The sequence below is a fragment of the Caloenas nicobarica genome, chromosome 5 (genome assembly GCF_036013445.1).
Source record: "Caloenas nicobarica isolate bCalNic1 chromosome 5, bCalNic1.hap1, whole genome shotgun sequence".
NCBI lineage: Eukaryota > Metazoa > Chordata > Aves > Columbiformes > Columbidae > Caloenas > Caloenas nicobarica.
The window spans coordinates 39,894,393-39,914,474 of NC_088249.1; the positions used below are offsets into that span (position 1 = coordinate 39,894,393).

The following is a 20,082-nucleotide window of genomic DNA, read 5'->3' on the forward strand; positions in this document are numbered from 1 at the left end:
AGGCTACAGGGGTACCACATGGGGACCCAAGGAGATGAAGGGGCACACGCTTGCATGTGCCTCTTGGCTGCAAGGTTAATCAGCACCCCCTGGCCCTACTCTTTAAGTGTTGGCACAACCTTGGGTGACAGTTCTCCTGGCAAAGGGAGAGTGACACCACCTTCCCACCTCCTTCCCTACCCACTGCTACGTTCCTCACTCTGTAACAGGGTTTAGCAGTCCCTCAGAAAAGTCGTTCTCCACAGACTGTGGGTTACCTGAAAACCCTGTGTTTTTTCTGGCTCTTTCACATTTTAGTGGGCATTTCTGCTTGCATCGGCAGCACTAAGAATGCACCAAAAACCCCAGTTTGTGAAGCATTTAGAGAGACCAAGTTTTCTCAGCATGGCTGAGATGCCTCGCTGCCAGGCACATGCTGCCAAACTTCATGAGGGTTACAGATCAAACACGGACTGGCTGCAGGGCCAAGCACGAGAGTCCAGGTGAATCAAGGTGCACCAGGCCATGGGACGTGGAAGCACACAGCCTCTTCCAAGTCATCCTAGAATCGTTTTTTGTTCCATGCAAGCAGGTTATACGAAAGGGTTTATTTACAGGATCAGCAAGAGGAGCCTGACAACAGTGCACACCCTGTGCATGTGCGTGCACACAGCCGCATGTGCTGTATAAGCACATACCCGCGCCACGGCACGCTGTGCCAGGACCTGCTGCTCTCCTGTGCGAGGGTAACAGATCCCGCTGGTCAGACTCTTCTGAGGCAGCCTCCTGCTGCCACCTCACCTTTCAGCTCACAATGGCTCTTTACTTTTTCTTGTAGCCAGTATCCGATTCCTTCTTGACGACTTCTGGTCCGAATTCAGTTGTACAGTTGCTTTCTAGCTGTTCAGATTCCTCGGGTTTTGCATGGCATTCCCTAGCTCAGTAAACAAGCCTTGTACAAGGACCATTGCTGAGGCTTATCCTTTGCCTTTGCTTGCAGCAGAAGCAGCATTTAGTAGATGCAGGGTTCAGGCAATGAAGCCTTTTGTAAATGCTGTCCCTTTGAGCTTGAATACTGTCTGTGTACACCAAAAAGGCAGATCTCTGTTTCTCTTTCTTTGTCTAATTTTGGATTTCAAGTAAAACTGATTCTAGTTGTCAAGTAAATTTCCAACAGAGAAGAAATGTATAAGATTTTCCTTGGATGTCTCAACGAATATGCTATGTTTGGATTAAATAAACCAGAAGCAGGTCCAAATCCTTCAGCACTAGCACATCTGGAAACTTCCCTGACTTCTGTGGAGCTCTGTTTTGTATTGCCTAGCATCCTTACCTACCATCTTTTTATAATAATATAGCTGAGGGCTATAAAGATATTCCAAGCTCCTAGTTCAAGGCAAAGTCTCTCACTGCACTCCAAAGCAAATGAAAACCAGGCGTCATTTTTCCAAATTTTCTCCTCCAGCAAGGAGGTGTGATAAAGAATTTTCTTTTTTTTATTTGTGCTCTATTTTAGTATAGCACCTATTAAAAATACCTTGCCTATGATGTTACGGATAGAAGACTGCAAAGGGCAAAAATCTTCTGGGTGTGAAAATACAATGGTTGTACACGCAGTTAGTGAGTTATGTTATCCTACATTCAGTTTACATATGTAAGGAGCACCAGTTTATGTCTCAGTCATTATTATTAAATTAAACGTACTTGAGTCTATGAAAATTATTCCCCCTGAGTTTCTGGTATGAAAAGCTTGTTTCAGGCTCTTGACATTTTAATGCATAAAGGCACCACACTTATAAATCAATATAATCATTCATGCCTTATGCAGATTTTTTTCCTCCAGACAACACGTAAAAGAACCACACTCACTCTCTGCAGCTGATGTCCTCTCTCCTTCAAATGTAACTGCCTGCCTCGTGGCAGCCCAGAGCAGTGTTTCTGTGCCAAACTCTTGCAAGGAATGGAAAAAGTGAATAATTTCTAGATCAGCAAGGGGAACTGGCCAGACAGAATGTGATTGTCCACATTGCAGTTTGGCTGTTGTTCACAGATATATATTACTCTTTGGCCTGACTTCAAAGCAGAGCCCACCAATTCAGTGCAAATTCTAGTTGCTCAGTCTACCTGAAAATCTGGACATGACTGAATGCAAATGGCCAGGACTTGGTTTGTAACAAAGCATTGAAAAGACACTAACAATGGGCTTAAGTTTGAGGGGACAGGCACATATGAAGAACTATCACCATCACCATATTCTATAGCATCAGGAAGGTCCTGGAAGGTCTCTGCTAACCAGGACCCTAATTTTTTAAAAAGTAAGACCACAGTATGAGGGTCTTGTTGTCTGAAAACTTGGGGGGAGGAGATTAGATGAACCCTTTTGAAAGCTGGGAACTTGAACAAGGCAAGATGAGAAATGTACGGGTTTCCTCAGTTTTCTGTAAATAACGAACACTTTGATGTGTTGTAATGTGACTGTGATGTGTTGTAATGTAACTGTCGCAGCCTTCAATGGGGAACAGTGCAAAAACCCAGCTCAGCGGTATCCAGCTCCAGAATAGCTGGGGAGGTTCGCAGTCCTGCCACTTCTCCTCCTCCGTTCCACAGCACTCCGGATTGCCTGGAGGAGCAGGTCTTTGTTATTGAGGATGTTGTATTTGCTCAGATTCACGAGTTTGTCAAAATTTTCAGAGGAGTAGATTAGCCTAGTGAGGTAATAGGGTGAGCAGTTGTTCTCCAGATTTACTTTGCCTTCTTCCATCTCTGAGACAGAGCGCTTTACTCCTGCAGAGAAAGACAAAAGCCACCACAGTGAGCTGAATCTGGAGCACAAAACACATGGTGATGGAGGGGACAGATCTATTTGGCAGAACTCGCTGCTAAAAACAGCCTCCAGGAAAGACTGCACCCTCCCCACCCCCAGCCTGAAAGAGCCATTCCTGCTCAGCTTTCCCCACCACTCCTCCTTCCTCTCCTGCTGAAGCTCAGACCTGGAAATCTCTCAGCAGGGCTGGCAGGTATCATTACCTTCCCCCCCCGTCCTGCCCCTGCAGACAGTCATTCCTGGCCCCTGGGGCTTCATCCTTCCTCAAACCCTGTAAGTCTAACTCTCAGATGTGCCACACACTTGGAACACCTTCCAAAATCCATGATCAGAACTCAATTAGCCGTGACAAGAGCGTATCTGCCAGCTGGAACGAGTGGACAACCTGGTACGCACGAGGAAGCTGCGTGACGCTAACCAGGCAGGATCGCCTGTTGCACAGCGTGGAGGTGCAGAGGGCACAGAGCACCCCACATCAGCCTCTCATCCTTCAGCTCCACTTATCAGCCTTGGGTTAACCCAGCCCCTTGGAATTACCAACATCCATCCTTCCTGTTTGGTCAATCTTTTGGTCGAAAAGCAGGATTCCCTCCACCAGGGACTTCGGCAGCCTTGTATTCATTCTTCTACAAATGTTCAGAGTTACACTTTTTTTTTTCTGTCTTTTTTACCCATCTTCTTGCAGTCTGAACCAAATATGTCCAAACCACAGATGTATTGTGAAATGATTGTCAGTGGGGCTACAAACAGACTGCTGAGATATTCTCTGTGATGTCTACCAGAACAGCATGAAAATGACACGTGAATTTTGCTTGAGACATAGCAGGATTTAGTCTAATGTAGTGGTTTCTGGGCAGTGAGATGAGGTCAAGGTGCTGGGCACAGGCTGTCACTAGAAGTGGCTATATTAAAAATGTCCGGGTTTTGCTTCATTGAGCCTCCCAATATTCAGACCGCCACATTATCTGTGCACATCTGCACATCCAGATACAGCTGCATCTGTCTCAGGTACACAAAAGCACAGTCTATAGTTGTATTGTAAATGGGCACTTCCCAAGCTGATTTTCCCTCTTTTCTGGAAGATAAATAGTTAAAAGCAGGAAAAAATAAATACCCGCATTCCACAAGGTGTCTCTCAGTCATCTAGAAATGAAAAGCTCCACTGTTAAACTTGAAATGTTGCCAAGCACCCTCCTCTCCCAGCCACTCACATCAGTTGCTGGCTGTCAGCTTGACTGATGAATGATCGGCTGCTCGGAAATGTGCAGGTGAGCTTCACGGCTCACCAATTTGGGCCTGGAGCACTGAGAAACTGCAGCAGCTGCTTTGCTCTGCATAATCTCATCCATCTTTCATTCAGAGAGACTTGTAAAGCACCCACCTGTTTTACCTGCTCAATGGCTTTATCTCACTGTGCATTGCCATTTGGACTATCCCTAGTCTCCAGGTAACAAACGTAGCTGCCTCTCCTTGGTACCCCCTCTCCTCATCTCTAGAGTTTCTAAATGTGATTTTGTTGATGTATCTCTTACACCACATATTCTCTGAGTATGGTGAACATCATAGCAGAAAAGGAGCTTTACTTAACCTGTTTTGCTGCTGTTCATAATCTTCCCCAAATCTTCCCTTAGAGAGATCCATTTTGCTGTGGCACCAGAACCACAATATAATTTTGGGTAAAGCTGAAAGAACGCTTTGTCTGCTGTGCTGAGCAATAGCAAGGGAGAGCAGAAGTTCCCCATGGCCTGACAACTCGAAAGGTTGTGTGTGAGATACTTCAGGGTTCATTGCTATAAGAGCTCCAGCACAGAGGAAGAGCTGAGGTTAAGAAGTCAGACAGCAGAGGCACCAACAAGACACTGCCCATCTGATTTTTTGCAGCGTATCCCACAAGCTGTTGGGGAGACCTAGTCTATACTGAGACTTTCTTGTTCTAACTCAGCCTTTGCTGCTTCATGCCTGCATTCAAAGAGAGCACCTGAGGGCAAACGCCACTGCCCAGGGCCTGCCGGGGCTCCACACAGAGCCAACTCAGCTGTGTGTGTCCCCATAGCAAAGCCATGTCTGCTGTTGAATTCCCTGGAGAAAGGGTGGAAGGATATGAGCTATGTCACCTGGGAAAATGTGGGTCTTGCTGTCTGTTAATCATGTGCACAGGGCTGCCCAGCTTGTGTGCAAAGCTCTTTAGCAAATACAGGACAAGGCCCTTCCCTATGAGTAATATAGGCTTTCCCTTGTGTATGCCACAGATTAACAGCTTTTCTGGCAGGTCTTTCTGATTCACTGTCTTTTATTAAAGGAAGTAACCTTCTTCTCCCACAGTGCTTCTACCAATACCATATAATGGCCAGGCCAAGGTAGGACCATCAGTAACTTTTATGCTTCTTACCCTTATGCTAACTGAGCATTGCATCCCCTCCACCTCCTACTTTTTATTTTTCTGAACAGGTTCTTATTATTGCTGGAGAGACTTGCTAATTCTCTCTACCTAAATGGTGGTTGGCACAAAGGCATGAGAGTATAGGAGAAGCAACCAGTGCCCAGCCTGCTTGCTTACTGCTCAGTCTTACATTAACAGGGGGAAGGTGAGGGAAGAAGCAACTGGCAGATGTTCTTGGTCTCTTCTAGATCGACGAGGAATTCTGGTGCTGGCTTTTCCCCAACATTTTACCATTGCAAGTGCTGCCTTCTCCAGTGTGCCTTGCAGTGTAAGTTGTGGTTCTGCTCTGTGGCTTGTTCTGCTCTGTTGCTTACTCAACATCACTGAGTTTGCTGTGGTTTGCTAACCTGTCTCTTGAGCAGTCTGTGGAGGCTAATCAGCAGAGACATGGTCCTGCCTCAGCTACCTCTGTCACATCATGGCTTCCTGGATGAGAGGTACAGTTTCACTTTGCATGTGGGGAACATAATTCCGGTTTTGGTAAGAAGGTTAACGTGATGTGGTTAACAGGAAAAGAGTTAACGCCTGCTTCTTCTCTGCCATGGTGGAAACTCATGTGCTTTGAGCTGAATGTGGTAACTTAAATTGGTCTCACAGACAGCTGGGCATCCTCATTCATAGCCCCACGGAAGAGGCAAATGTAAGTGCATGACCATGCTAGGCAGGAGACAGGATGGTTCCACACACACAAAAACTGTGCCCTCAGTTAATATTATTGCTACAAAGGACAAATAAGATCTGTGCTGTGGAAAAACAAGTGGCTTGAACTCAACTAAAAAGTATAGTTTCATCAGCTGAACTTACCAGGCTCCTTGAATTCCTTAAAGGTGTCATTCACCAGGGGGAAATGGATTATTATGGGTGCTCTGGGGTCCTCTGCATCTGAAAACACGTAACATTCCTTTGGGTTCTTCTCTTCTTCTTTACTTATCTCCACTTCAGGGAATGGGATTTTTTGTATCTTGCAATATTTGTATGTCATCTCTAGTTGCTGTGGACACAGAATGTCATTGCCTTAAATCCAACACTAAGAAAAGACTCAGGTTTAGTGAAGTATCATAGAAATACTGTGGCAACTTAATTCAGTCCCTAAAATCACTCTGCAAAGAACATGTAGTCCGAAGTAGCCACAGAACAACCCTACTTTCTGCCACCACTCACTGCAAGTCAGAAGATGCTTCTTATCTCCCTATAATGTTTTTTACAGTGAGAGAAAATGACCAAAAGCCACATTTAGAATTTGTCATGAGTACAGAGCAGGACTGATGAAGTTCATGTCTCCAGCAACCAATTGTTACTGCAATTCCTTAGGATCCTAGGAAGTGTATGCTGCAATGCACTACAGAGAAAAGAGCCTAACAGGTTCTGTAGTTCTGGTCTTGAGGGAATTGTCTTTCCTCCTCCAAGATACAGCGACTAGTTGCTCTCAATTGAGACCTGGACAGCTGCTTACTTGGAAGTTTTACTAACACAAGCATCTCCATAGTCTGTCCTATTGGTCAGTGCCCATCCCTCCTCACCACAAAACACAAATAAAGGGAAGGGGGAATAATTTTCCTGACCACCCAGGAGGACCCGCGAGAGCCTTGAAATATGTGATTAAAATTATATAAACATGGTACCTACAAGACAACCTACAGTGATCAGGCCTCATTCGGTCCTCTCTTTCAGAACACCAACAAACTCCATTACTCACCTCATAAGCTAACCTTCCTAGTATGAGGATCACTTCCATGCCTTTACCAATTAGTAATTTTTGGAGCAGCTGGTCATTGTGCAATCTGAGCATCGGATATGAATTTGGCCATTAAACCTCACAGTTTCACAAGAAGAATTGTACCAAGGCTGTAAGGAGTAAAACATGTTTATCTCACCTTGAACACATTCCCCAAACCATAATCAAGTGAGATAATGACATCTACATTCCTCTCTGGCTTGAAAAGTGCTGCACCACTGCTGTTGATGAAATAGCCAACATCTATCAGGCAAAGATATTTCTGCAGCGGTGTCAGATTGTTAGGGAACGAGTCCAGTACACTGTCTGAAAAACATTTTTAATATAGTTAGTGGTGCACTGGTAGGAAAGAAGTGGTAATTCTGTCTGTGCTACATGTTAAGGGCAGCCCCTTGGTTGCCCTCAAGACCAGGCTCACCTCCCTCCATAATGCGAGCCCACAAACGTGGCCTCAGGAGCACGCCCTCCAAACTGCACATCTGGGCACATCTTGCCTGTTACCACATGCCCCAGGCACACCACAAAGGCAGGCTGTGAGGCAACCAGGCAGAGGACACGTGAGACACAGACTCCACTGGCCTTACAGCTGCTCTGGGGAGTGACTTTTCACAGAATGCAGACTTTAGCTGATTTTTTTTTCCCCTAAGAACTGGGAAAAATGCAAACAACAAAAACAATTTCACAGTGTAGCAACAAATCTAATAAATGCAGTACATCAATGCACTTTTGCATTGCTCTTCTTTGCTTTTGCATTTTCAGGATTAGACTCCTCTCCTAGGATGAAAAATCTGACTTCAACCTGCTTTCTGTGATCTCTCATATAAATTATCTTAGCCATGCTGCAAAAGAAATACCACATCATGCACACAGCGTCACCCACCAATACCTTAAAGTATTGCTTGAATTAATTATACCTTATATGAATGCCAAAAGGAGCCAAAAGTGGGTTATACTAACTGAGAAGTTGAGATCTAAAGCCAGTTTCTCATAGCTAGGCTCATTTCTCTGCCAGCAACCCCATCAGCCTGCCCTGTAGACAGCAAGTCCACCATTGCTCCCCTGGCACCATTTCTAGTCCGATGGAATAAGAAACAGTTTACCATTGTTTTAAATACCAAAATAGTGGTTTAAGAGAGTTCCTCAAGTTCACAAAATGAGGTAGCAAAGCCCAGAGCAGACCCCTTGAGCCTTAAATCATTTGTGCTTAGGTATTTTAAGAAACTGTTTATGACAGAAATACTGCAGGTAAGGTCCAGCATTCCTTTTTTTTTTTTTTTTTCCCGAATCTCTGCCTCCTTGGCCTCATCCTGTAGTGTTGATTTAAACTGTGCAGAATAACTCCAGCTTGTTCCATAGCCTGGAATGTTTGACAGCAGCTTGAAGTAATAACTCATATTTTTTCCATTCCCTCACTGTCAAATCTTTACAAAATGATGTGCTTATTTTAGTATTCATGGCTGCTGGGAATTCATAGATCCTGCTGTAATGAGAGACATTTGCCTGCAGTCCCTCACAGAAGAAACAGAGCGCACTTTTTAGTTTTATTTGGCTTGGTTAATATTTTTAGTTGAAATTCCGTGACTCCCATTTTCTTATCACGGAGATGGAACTGTGCAGCATTTATTCATGGCTGGATATGTGAATTAGCAATAGGTATTTCCCTGGAAGAGTTTCTTCTTCCATCCCACACCCAAAAAGGAACTTTAAGAAGTCCTGCCTCAGGAGTTCCCTTAAAAGCATGAACCCTGCTGTAAATGCATTACAATAATTACAGGCTATGAGTTCTCAAACTTTTCACCATGAAAATTAGGCTTTTCACATGGCTTTTAAAGCCTTGTTTTAATGTTTCAGATAACCTGAGCTGCAGGGAAGCCTTGAAAACACAGCTGTATTTGGAGACTTCACCTACCATGACACTATCTTTTCTGCTTGCAGAGCTGGCATCTAACTCTTGTTCCTGGAGAGGGATCCATACCTGTTTTTAGCTTGGTCTTATGCAGACAGCCAAAAGAAGATGCAAAATCTGCTAATTTTTCCCACTACACACTTCCAGTTTCCCTTTTCCCACTCCAGACTTCATGCTTTCCAGTTCTTTTACTTTATTTGTAGAGTATCTACCCTGAGGTAGTCTTTAGTGTCCCTATGCTCTCCTCCTCCAAGTCATTCTTGAAATCCACTTCTACCCATTTGCCTTTACAAAATTGCTAGTCAGTAAACATAAGGAAAATTCATTTTTTTAACATTACTGACTGACAATGTTTCCTTCATCCACCTTCTTAAGATACTTGCTTGCTCCTTCTCTCACCAACCCTTATGCTACTTATTTTCTCCTTCTTTCACTTGTTTTCTTAGAGTAAACTCTTTTAGGACACAAACTTTTTGCTTACTGAACATTTTAAAATCACGTATGACACTGTGGGCTCTGCCTTAATCCACAAAAAAAGCTCCACCACCTCTTGCCGTTGTCAGCAAACAATGCAGCAACGGCAGCTGGGGACAAAAAGTGTTGTAACTTGTATAAACGGAGGAGAGAAAACGCAAGCTACCAAACAGAAGGACTCAGAGGAGGCAGAGAACACGCGTTTTCTTGCTGAAGTCAGATTAACCTTAATAATGTGGGGTCCTCCCACGCCGCTACCTGCTCATGATGATGATAAATGAGGATGCTGGGATTACAGGAAGGTTTGTGACGCACAAAACCTCATCTCCATCACCTTGCTATCGTTTCACAGATTGTTTCATAGATTTTGACATTAAACTATTGTGACTGTTTACTTTGCCTGCTTGCAGAGTACAGGCCATAGAAAATTGCTGTTCATCTTACACATCAAGTCTACACATTCTGTTTGTTTAATATGTACAGTCTAAACTTATGTGGCTTTAACTTTCTGGTTTGGGATCTTTGTATTTCTGTTTCTGAAGGGTTAAAGAGATGTTTCTGGATGGATAAATCATCCGGCAGGAATACCACACAACCACATGCTTGCAGCCAGTCCTTTCCTTCATCTGATCCACATAATAACCTGCTATTTTATGTTTCCGGTGTTACCTTTGTTTCTTGACCTCAAAAGATTCTACCCTTTCTGAATCTTTTGATTACTGTACCTATGCGGAGTGACAAGCTTCCTGTAGAAGAGCATGCTTTGACACAAATTACAGCTCTCTTCAGGAGGTGAGAGAGTGGCCCATGGACTTGATCATTTTGACCTGTCACCCTAAAGAAACAGACACCATGAATACAGTTCCACCTCGGCAGATTTCCAAGCCCTGAGAAAATATCTCTGAATGTGAGATATCCAAAGTCTAAAAATAAAAAAATCTGAGATGTTACCTGCACAGTGCAGCTAACTCTTTGTTGCAGTTACCTTTCCATTCAATAAATTTTTTCTGATGGATATAATCCTTATGAAATTCTAAGCCTCTCAGGAAGTTATGAGACTTTCCCAGTAGTGGACGCTTGGTCATAATGTCCTGAAACATTTCAAACAACTTCCCTGACAAACAAGATGGAGGCTCGATGCAAGTGATGTCATTCTCGGGTGAAGATTTTTCTGAAATAGAGAAGGAACTGTGAGAAAAAACATCAGCAACCTGTTCTGCTGGGCACCTTTACTGGATAGCTGCCCTTGCTGTCTTCTTGTGGGTGGGTCCCTCCCCTCCCTGTTTCTTGCGGTCTGCTTGAAAACATGTGCGCATGGCCAACCCCATTTAGATAAGGAAACACTTTTCTTTAAAGCAAGCACAGTTTTTGGTTTTCGCTCTTTCAAATGACACACTGGCTTTGTACTTTGCCTACAAGTAAAAGCCACCCTTCTCATTTGCAGTCATGGGACGAGTCATTTAATAGACCATGAGCAAATTTTAAATGAAAAATATTTGTAATAAATAAAATAAAATAAGATTAAAACATCACATAGTGATCATTCTGATACAGGTGAAAATTATGCTGGAAGATCCACAGTGAGGCAACACAACATGCAGCAACTTAGGGAGAATATATGAGAGATTATTCACAAACAGCATCAATATTGTATCTTTCGTAATCCTCTCCTGAATAGGAAGCACTGTGTGGTCAAAAACAAATACTGATTTGGAAACTCTTACCTATATCTACCATATCTTTGGCCCATCGTTCCCAGAATTCATTTGAATTTGAGGACCAGTACAAGCCATCCAGCAAATTCCTAGTAAAGATGTTTGTCCAAAGACCTGCAAGTCAAACCACATGGGACCATCACGTGTCAACCCCTATTACAAGTATCCATGCTACATATTATTGGCCCGTGTGAACCGACCCTGTCATGACACAGCTGAAGCAGTAGGTCTCAGAGTTCAAACACAATTGTGTCAGCACTTCAGTGCTCTTTCTCAAGAAATAACTACACACAGACCAGTCACTGTACAGTACAGTGTAAAAAAATAAGAGGTATCAAGTCGTCCAAACAATGTTTTAGAGTGTTTACTGTGTACTTGTGAAAGAAAGCAGGCTTTGAAAGCATGGTGAAGCCATATAAGCATAAGGCCCTTCTTTAAAGTGATTTATTCTGTAAATTGATCTAAGACCCATTTTTTCCTTTCAGGCGTGTTTTGTTTCTGCAGAGTTCAACTGATCCAGGGTCAAAGTAGAATTGGCTCCATATGTGAGTCTGCTTTTGGAAAATAAAGAACTATCCTTTGTCATTAAGTTCTATGCCAGGTACTCACGTGAGGAACAAATTCAATCTCTAGCAGACTTCATAGTGAAAGAAATACAATTTTTTTGTCTCCACTGGGAACTTGGTTTTGGTATCAAAAGCTAAAATTCTGATAAAGATCTAAAATCTGCCCGGGGCAGATGGATTCCCCTGACTAGCTGCTTTTCCCCTTTGCTTCACCTTTAGAGGTAGAACAGCCAGTCAAAACAATTGTCAGAGATTAAAAGAGCTTTCTTCCCTGCCTTTATGGGCAGGGAAGAACAGTGACACCATTCTCAACCCACCTCACCTTTGTGGGTTGTTCTAAATGAGTTATATTTTATTTTCAGCTCCTTCCAATACTACCCTAGCAGTGTGTTGTCTACAAGTGTAGCTGATTAAGCTGAAGATTTGATGACTGTTCAGGGAAGAATGGCTTATTATTTCCTCAACTTGTCTCCTCCACCTTCTTGTTCGGTTCAGAAAGTGGGAAGGGGAACCACTCTGCATCTTTCCCCAGTCTGTCCAGGTTAAAAGGGAGGACAGGAGGAAAGAAGCTTTACAAAGAGCAGAAGTGTACAAAAGGGTGAGAAAGCCCATTGAATCAAGACCTAGAGCAGACCAGCTGGCAAGGGTGTTGTACACAGACCTGTGGCTAGCTAGTACCATGCTGTCTACAACGTTGTGATTAACTATATTGCACTGCTAGATCACCTTCCAGATAGCAGATCCGAGATTCTGGAAGCTTCTTCACTCGCCTTCCCATGAAGAACTCACTGTCAAAATATTCTGAACGAATGGAGGCTCCATATTTTGGTATGGCCACCTCGTAAGGAGAGAACTCCGCCCACTCTACAAAAGAATTGACACATAGCATGCTTACTGTAATAAAAATAAGACGACAAAACCTTCCCCTGTGGATAAAGCTATCTACAAGCTCCATGGACCTTGCTTGTCTCAGCAGCTCTGTACTATCAGTAGCTTTGTATTGCAAACTACACTGTCTAGTTCCACACAAACTGAGAGATGATTTGCATATAAAAGGAAGTAGCTTTTCTGGGATCCACTTGCATCTCTAAATCAAGGGTATCAAATGTACAACACGCAAGTGTGATCCAGCCTGCAAGGAATGACAGGCATGAAATGTCTACTAATCCAAACCTGTCAGTCTACACGATATAACAAAGCAGCCTGAAGATACATCAGCTCCAAACTGGAAAGCATGACAGTGTGGGCATGGCCATGCTGTTTCCTGACTCAAGCTGTCCTGAACAGGTATTGCAGTAGAACAGTACATATAAACCTAACCAAATGCAAGTACTAACTGTTTTTTCTTTCTAGTATTTGTTCATTTTAATACTTTTTTGCTGAACGTAGCCTATGTCCATTTAAAGAGTGCTATATCACACCCACCACAGCAATCGTACTCCACTCTATTTTCATACCTTCATCAGTATAATATTCAAGGCAGTGACAATGATATTTCACAGCACCTCTACAAACTAAGGAAGCATCAAAGCCATTTTATAGGTGTGGAACTGAGGCAGAAAAAGATCACATGATTTGCCCACACTCACAGTGTCTGTGGCAAGACTAGAACTTCAGCCCAGATCTTCAGAAATGACCTGTTCGTGCCTGAGGATGTTATCCAGCAGTTCTGCTCTTTCTAATCAACACCCAGCAGTTCACAAAAAAGACCAACATTTTATTAAAAGATGAATATGGAGTCAGGACAAGCAACAGATGTATTCCCCTTCTATTCTTCACACACACACACCCTTCCTCCAAATTCTCTTTAGACCCTACTTAGGGTTAGAAGAAACTCTAGGAATACTTACCTCTAAATTCAAAAGTACTGTACTTCTCCTCTTTCACATTGAGGACTGCATAGAAAGGCAACGGGTTTTGTCCATGCTCCAATGCCTTGCGCTGGTCTGTGAGTTTGTACTTTCTTGGCTAACCAAAGAGGTAAAAAAAAAAAAAAAATCACAGTAAACCTCTAGAAGAGCATACAGGCAAAACCACTGACACAATCTACCTGAGTACAGATAGGTAACAGATGTTTTACAACCCAGAGGAAACTGTAAGTCACATTTTTATGAGACATCTTCCTTCATGTTCCTGCACTTTCCTTCCTGGTTTCCTTTTTGATACCTAGTAACTTCATTAATATCTACAGGCCTTGACTGCCTGTATCCCAAAGACCTTTACTAAGGCTGAGACTAATGTTCACATGAGGACAGATTACTCTAGCTCTTAAGTGTCTAACTGGAAACTGACTTCAAAAGCCCTGACTTTTCAGAGGGGATTGCTCAGTTCTTTCTGAAAGTTTGCCTACTGAAGTTGCTAGCTGTTGGGCACCCTAGTACAGAGGCACCTTCGACCATTAGCTACCTTGGAAAATCCTGGCTATACAATCCTCTGTCATTGTTTATGAATCACACTGGGATGCCTCAGTCACTTTGGATTTGTTCCATGCGTTACCTCATGCCCTCAAAGAGTAAAGCTCCAAAGAAAATGAGTGGATGTTTCCCAAATGTGTGGCAGGACCACGTACATACCCGTTCATGTAAGAACATTTCCTGGACAAGTGACCACAGGGTTGTAAAAGATGACACATGTCCTGCTTTTTTCCTTTCAATGACTTCTTTGTGATAATACTTCAGATGTTCTATAGACATAAGGTTGAACTTGCTTTTTGTCACTTGTTCTTTTACTGCCTTAAGTGGCCCCTCCAGAGACTTCTGTGACCAATCGGCATGCTCATACAGGTCTGCTAGGGTCCTAAAGAACAGAAATGTGAGAAAATCATCCATTTATTTGGATGGTTTGGGAAAATTACTATATTTACCCAACTACTTTAATCACAGAAGAGAATCAGCAAGCCTAAACTGAAGTTATGATTGAGAGCCAACAGTAATAGCTTTACCAGGGAATTACATTCACTTATTTACAATGTAAGACTTTGAAAGACATGCATCTCACTGTGTGGAAATGTCATATCACAGTCATTCGAAATACAAATCGCATTTTCTATACGCACCATGTTGAGCCAGAAGCCCCAGTGACATAGGTAACACAGTCCAACAGATGCAGCTTCTGAAGAGCTAAGAGGTGGCCAAACATAGCTGACATTGCTCTGAGGCCTCCGCCTGTTGCCATAACAGCTATTACTGGGACCTGTTAAAAACATAAGTATTATCTTCAAAAAGTTACTCACTTGCCTACTTGGAAAAGTCTAATTACAGCTCTTACAAATTCCTTAGCAGACTTCAGTGAAGGGCAATGAAATTAAATCAACATTCAGCCAGTCTTTACCAATACCTTCTTTCAATGAACCTCCAGATACTCAGCAGGTTCCCCTAACCCCAAATCTTGGATGAGTTTGAATATGTAGTGATCTTAACCTTCCTCCCTGCCTTTGTTCTTTATAATTGGAATTGCAATTATTAATAACAGAAAATTATTTTATTATAAATAACAAAAATTGTAATAAATGTAACTAAGAATGGATTCAAGGAGGCCCTGAGCAGAGTTCAGAAAAAATATATAAAGTAAACAAAATGATTCTTTGGACAGCATCCATTCAACAAATATAATTCCAGCAGGAAAACAAATGTTCACTTAAAAATTCACCATGGATCTTGGCAACAAAACATACTTCAGCTGGAGTTTGTTATAAAACGTTCTTTCTCCACATTAAAGAATTTTGACATTTTGTGAAAAGTGTTCTGAAAATGACAAAAAAAGGTAAACCCAAAGAAGGGACATTACAATGACTTAATAAATATCTATGTGAGGTGAACTTCAAATACTCCTGTTTTCCCACTTGGTTTGGGTTGCCTGGCTAGGCTGTGTCTAACACAATGTGCCAATGCCTCAGATATTGCTGGCCCGCTGCATCACACTGTTGGAAATTCCGGCTTTGAAGAGTGGTATATTATGTCCTTAGAAATCTGACCCATTGAAAAGAATGGAGGCGTGAATAGCTGAGCTGAAATTCTAGATGAGTATGAGATATGCCACGCTGAGAACTTCTTCTGCCATTCAAATCAATGGGTTTGTCATCAACATGTCGAAACTACTAGAAATTTTGTGGGGAGTTGTGCCAATCCTAATTCAATAGACCCAGAGCCCATGCTTGGATTCCAGCTCACAGACCTCATGTCCATGCAGATCTCCTTCCAGATGAAGAACCCTTTTCAGGGCACTAGCAACCACTCTCTTCCTTTTCTGCAAGAACTCTTGCTCTTCTTGACATAGATCATACCCAAACCGCACATCTAGGTTTTCTGTGCTGAAACATAAAACAATCCAGAGGCACAAGATTCGTGTTTAAAATGCATATGGATCTATTTTCAGCAACTGCAGCCTACCAAATATCATAAAAAATTATGGTTCACTGTTCAGATTTAGAGACAGAAATGCGGCTTCCAGTTTCAAACAAATCAAGTGCTTTGCCTCTATTTGGTCTCTTTATTTTCTGATGTTCCAGTGTATGTTCTGTTGTTAGCTATGGACAGCAAATATGAAAAAAGAAAGGCTCCTTTCTGTCTTTCAGTAGCTTTGTAAGCGGAATCCTTTCTATTTCTGCTTCATATAATTTCTGAGCAAACGGTAACTTGAACCTAACAAGGTCTTTCATGGGGATTTGTACCACAGATTTATACAGAAACAGTACAAAGAAAAAAACTATTCAAATAATCCTGGTTTATTTGTTGTCTGTCTCATTATTTTACAGTGTAACATTTAGTCTTCCCTACCTTGTGCTTCTTTCTATTGATATCACAAGAGCCACAAAACTATTTTCTTAAGAATACTGTGTGTTTTGAGTAATGTATGGACTCTGGATGCTTTGCTTATTTCAGATTCCCTTTTTTCTCTGCCCACTTCTGTGTCCCTTGAAGAATCCTCCAATAAGTCTTTGGTGCTTTGACGCAAAGGATGCTCAGTGACTAAGTTCCTCACCATTTGAAATTATTCTTTTTTTTTTTTTTTGCACCTCAGCATGACTCTTTTGCCCCAAGGACATTTAACTTTGATCTGCTGTGGTGACTCTTTAATGGTGACTTAATCATTGTTATATTTTGCCCCTAGTCTTGTGCATTCCTTGTATCTAAGTAAAGGATAATCTGTTCTAGAATTCACAGTTCAAAGAGCAATAAAATCTTTAGAGAAAAAAACAGTCCTCTTACCAGCCATTTAGTTGGAGGTACAATTGCAGTGGCACATTCTGTAAACAAATAAATGAGAGCAAGAACATGAATGACTGGGAAAAAGAGACGATTTTCAGTGCCTCATGGAATGCCCTACCGTTACCACTCTGCATGTAGTTTTTTGCAAAACTGTAGTGAGAAAGAGAAGGAAAGCAACTAAACACCTAACATACTCTACAGAGAAGCAAAAGAGGCAGGAGGAGTTGAAGCGGCTAGATGAATGGGCTGTGAAACAGGATTTCCTCCTCACTATGAATATACCTTCATGAACCATCCTGACCCAGCAGCAGTACCACATTGCCACCCCCCTATTCTTGAGTATGAAGAATGGCAGCCAGCCAGAGACAGTGACAGGAAGAGGGAATACAAGTCACTATATCCTTCCAAAAAGCTACTGGGGAGAAGAGACCCACAAGAGAGGGGTGGGGAATCTCTAGCGGCAAAACTGACTTTCATTCTCCCTTCTTTTTATGGGAAGGGCTGCTGAGAAATTCTTCTCCTCCTATTTTTACTTCTCATTTGCTGAAAGGTCTGGGAAAGGATGTCTGGCCATTGTTAACAGATTCATCTGGCCATACAGCAGCACTACTACTGCTTCTAAAGCAACTTAGAGTTGTATCTCTCCACCACTTACCATCATGACTGTACACATAAAAGAATGTGACAGAATTGTTCTCTGAGGGTAAGATTCAACTCATCTAACTTCAACCATTTAAATTCGGGTATATGGACTGAACTAGCTGCCTGGGCTTGATAAACAGCTGTGGGGCACCCCAAAGCCTTGCCAGAGGTATTGAATATTCTCCTTCAACTGTGTAAGGACAGCAGAGGTTGGTCTTAAATGCATTTAAACTGGTCAAGATTAGATCCAAGAATGGATTTTATTGACAGAAAATAGATATTTCTCTGAGAAAACTAACCTTTTTCACAGAAAACTGGTATTTGCAGAAAACTCTCACTCAGACTTACTGATTTTTTTTTTTAATGTTATGGTGTTAAATACTGAGGGTTACTTTATTCTTCTCTCCAAAAGATCACATAAATGGTGAAGCACTTACATGTCTTACAGGGAGGGTTACTCTCACTTTATGTCCAACAGGGAGAAATTTCAGTGGTACTGTTAAGGTGTCACTTAAATTGCTATTGTCATCTTCCTTATCAGAAACTTTCTACAGAGAACAAAAAAGATGGGTTTTATTTACAGAATAGAAACAATCTAGTTCTTTACTGTTTTGGTGACACTGGAAATAAGTAAGTAGTACGAACAGTGGTATCGCATAGTGCTTATTACCTGCAGCCTGACTTTTAGAACTGGCTCCCAAGACTTCACACAATGGAAGTAGAAAGTATCTGTGTCCTCTGTAGTTTTCTGTGTTCCCTCATGAGATGCAGACACCGTAAGCACGAGATTTTTGCCCTCTAGTGAAAACAGATTTGTTTAGAGAGTAATATTGCTGTTCAGGCAAAACTGGTGCTTCTGCTGTTACCCCACAGCCTGGAGTGCTCCCAGAGTCAACACTCTCTCACGCTTCTCCCCACAATGTTTACTATCCCCAACTTGATAGATTCAAGGAAAAGACACAGAGATCAGAATTACTAACTGGAGGCAGTTTAGGGACTTTCATTGCAGTATGTTTTAGTGTCTTTAGAATACTATTAGTCATCTCTGTATCCTAAAGTGCCTCCATTTGGGTCTGAATGACCATGATAGGGTTGATTTGGTCATGTCCTGCTTCACAAAGAAATTGGTATACCTCTTAAGTATCTCCTGCTTTCATTAACGTCCACTTGAACTTCCAAGCAGCAAACCTCACGGGACTGTAAAAGGCAGGAGTGGAAAAGGGTGAAGATAGCAAATGCCACATCTGCAGCAAATAACAAAAAATCATGCAGACAACCACTACCAATAATATAGAGCCAGCTAAACCGGTTTCAATGCTGGAAACTATTCAGCTGCACAAAAGTAAATTCAGAGCTCATTATCCCAGAACAGCAGCCCAGTTATGCTGCTTCAGAACTAGCTTGTCCATACAGTGGTGCATTGTCAGAGGTTGTCATACCCATTCAAGTTATCCCCAAATCAGGAAGCTCTGTACAACACACTGTTGCCCAAACAGCTACACATGTATCTGATAATTTTTTAGGAAGGGTGGGTAAGGACACCTGATGATGAGTTTCTGTATATTGTGGCAGTGATTAGTCTACAAGGCATCTTCTTGATGGTCCTGATGCAGGGAGATCATGGATTTATTCCACCCTATCCTCCACCTGAGTCATGCTAGTTCACCTGTAATAACTCATGCCAGGACAGTTTTCCAAGCCCTTTCAGGAGCAACGCGTGCCAATCATTACAGCTCTTATGCCTCACACAGAAAATGAGGGGGAAAGAACAGCATATGCGTTACTTTGCCTCAGGGGTATTGAAGGCAAGCATCTGGGAATCACACGCAGGCTTGGAGTGGCTGGCATGAAGTACTTTGTACTCCTTCGCTGCCGGGCCAGCCCAAGGAGGTTGGTAAGTACCACACCCTGACTAATACCAAAAGAGGGCTCTATGTTTCAATGACTAAAATAACTCTTTATTAAAAAACTCATTTCCCAAAAAGCTGTTATATTAGATAAACTTGCAGTCAGAAGCACACTGAATATTTACTATTGTCTTCTATGGACTCATCCCTTTTATAACCTTTGTCTTTCCTGCCAAGTGCAATACTGTATTAAATGAAACACGAGCAGTTTTCACTTTGAACACCAACAAATATGGGGTTCTGCAATATTAACAAACCACAGCTGGGCAAAATATCGACATCTGTAATATCTAAGGCCTTCAAGAAACACAACTTCTATATTTGCATGGAGAGCACAACAATTAAGCCATAACGAATGGGAATCATCCCATATCTTGCACTTTATAATGCATGCCGTGCTCTTATCTATCCTAGTAGCTTCTGTTCTCTCTATAAAAAGTCAGATGGCTGGGGGGAAGAGGAAAGAATCAAAATGAAGGAAAAGTCACTCCAAGCTAAATTCATATGTGAACCTTACCACTAGGACATCATTGGTAATGAGGTGCTCTGGAGGGCCAGGACTGAAAAGACAGAATCAAAAAATGAACAAACAAAAGCTGTGTGAGCATCTGGTATTTGAAAAGAATAGTAGTTTTATGACCTTTCCTACTTAAAACTGAGTATAGTTTTGTGAGTATCATAATTTGT

The 20,082-nt window shown here is 42.2% G+C and overlaps 1 protein-coding gene across 1 annotated transcript in view; it reads right to left on the reverse strand.

The window, feature by feature from the left end:
- Positions 1-2,515: 2,515 nt before the first annotated feature.
- The window catches only part of LOC135988807 (cytosolic phospholipase A2 beta-like), a 29,281-nt gene continuing 11,714 nt past the window's right edge, over positions 2,516-20,082 (reverse strand). Inside the window, exons 7-21 of the mRNA XM_065635053.1 lie at positions 19,913-19,955; positions 18,622-18,685; positions 18,159-18,286; positions 17,926-18,036; positions 16,847-16,884; positions 15,813-15,948; positions 14,695-14,831; positions 14,213-14,435; positions 13,490-13,607; positions 12,366-12,503; positions 11,083-11,187; positions 10,344-10,529; positions 7,118-7,284; positions 6,048-6,234; positions 2,516-2,763 (exon numbers count right to left, since the gene is read on the reverse strand). Coding sequence (XP_065491125.1) covers positions 2,516-2,763; positions 6,048-6,234; positions 7,118-7,284; positions 10,344-10,529; positions 11,083-11,187; positions 12,366-12,503; positions 13,490-13,607; positions 14,213-14,435; positions 14,695-14,831; positions 15,813-15,948; positions 16,847-16,884; positions 17,926-18,036; positions 18,159-18,286; positions 18,622-18,685; positions 19,913-19,955 — 2,029 coding nt within the window. The remainder of the gene's footprint in view (positions 2,764-6,047; positions 6,235-7,117; positions 7,285-10,343; positions 10,530-11,082; positions 11,188-12,365; positions 12,504-13,489; positions 13,608-14,212; positions 14,436-14,694; positions 14,832-15,812; positions 15,949-16,846; positions 16,885-17,925; positions 18,037-18,158; positions 18,287-18,621; positions 18,686-19,912; positions 19,956-20,082) is intronic.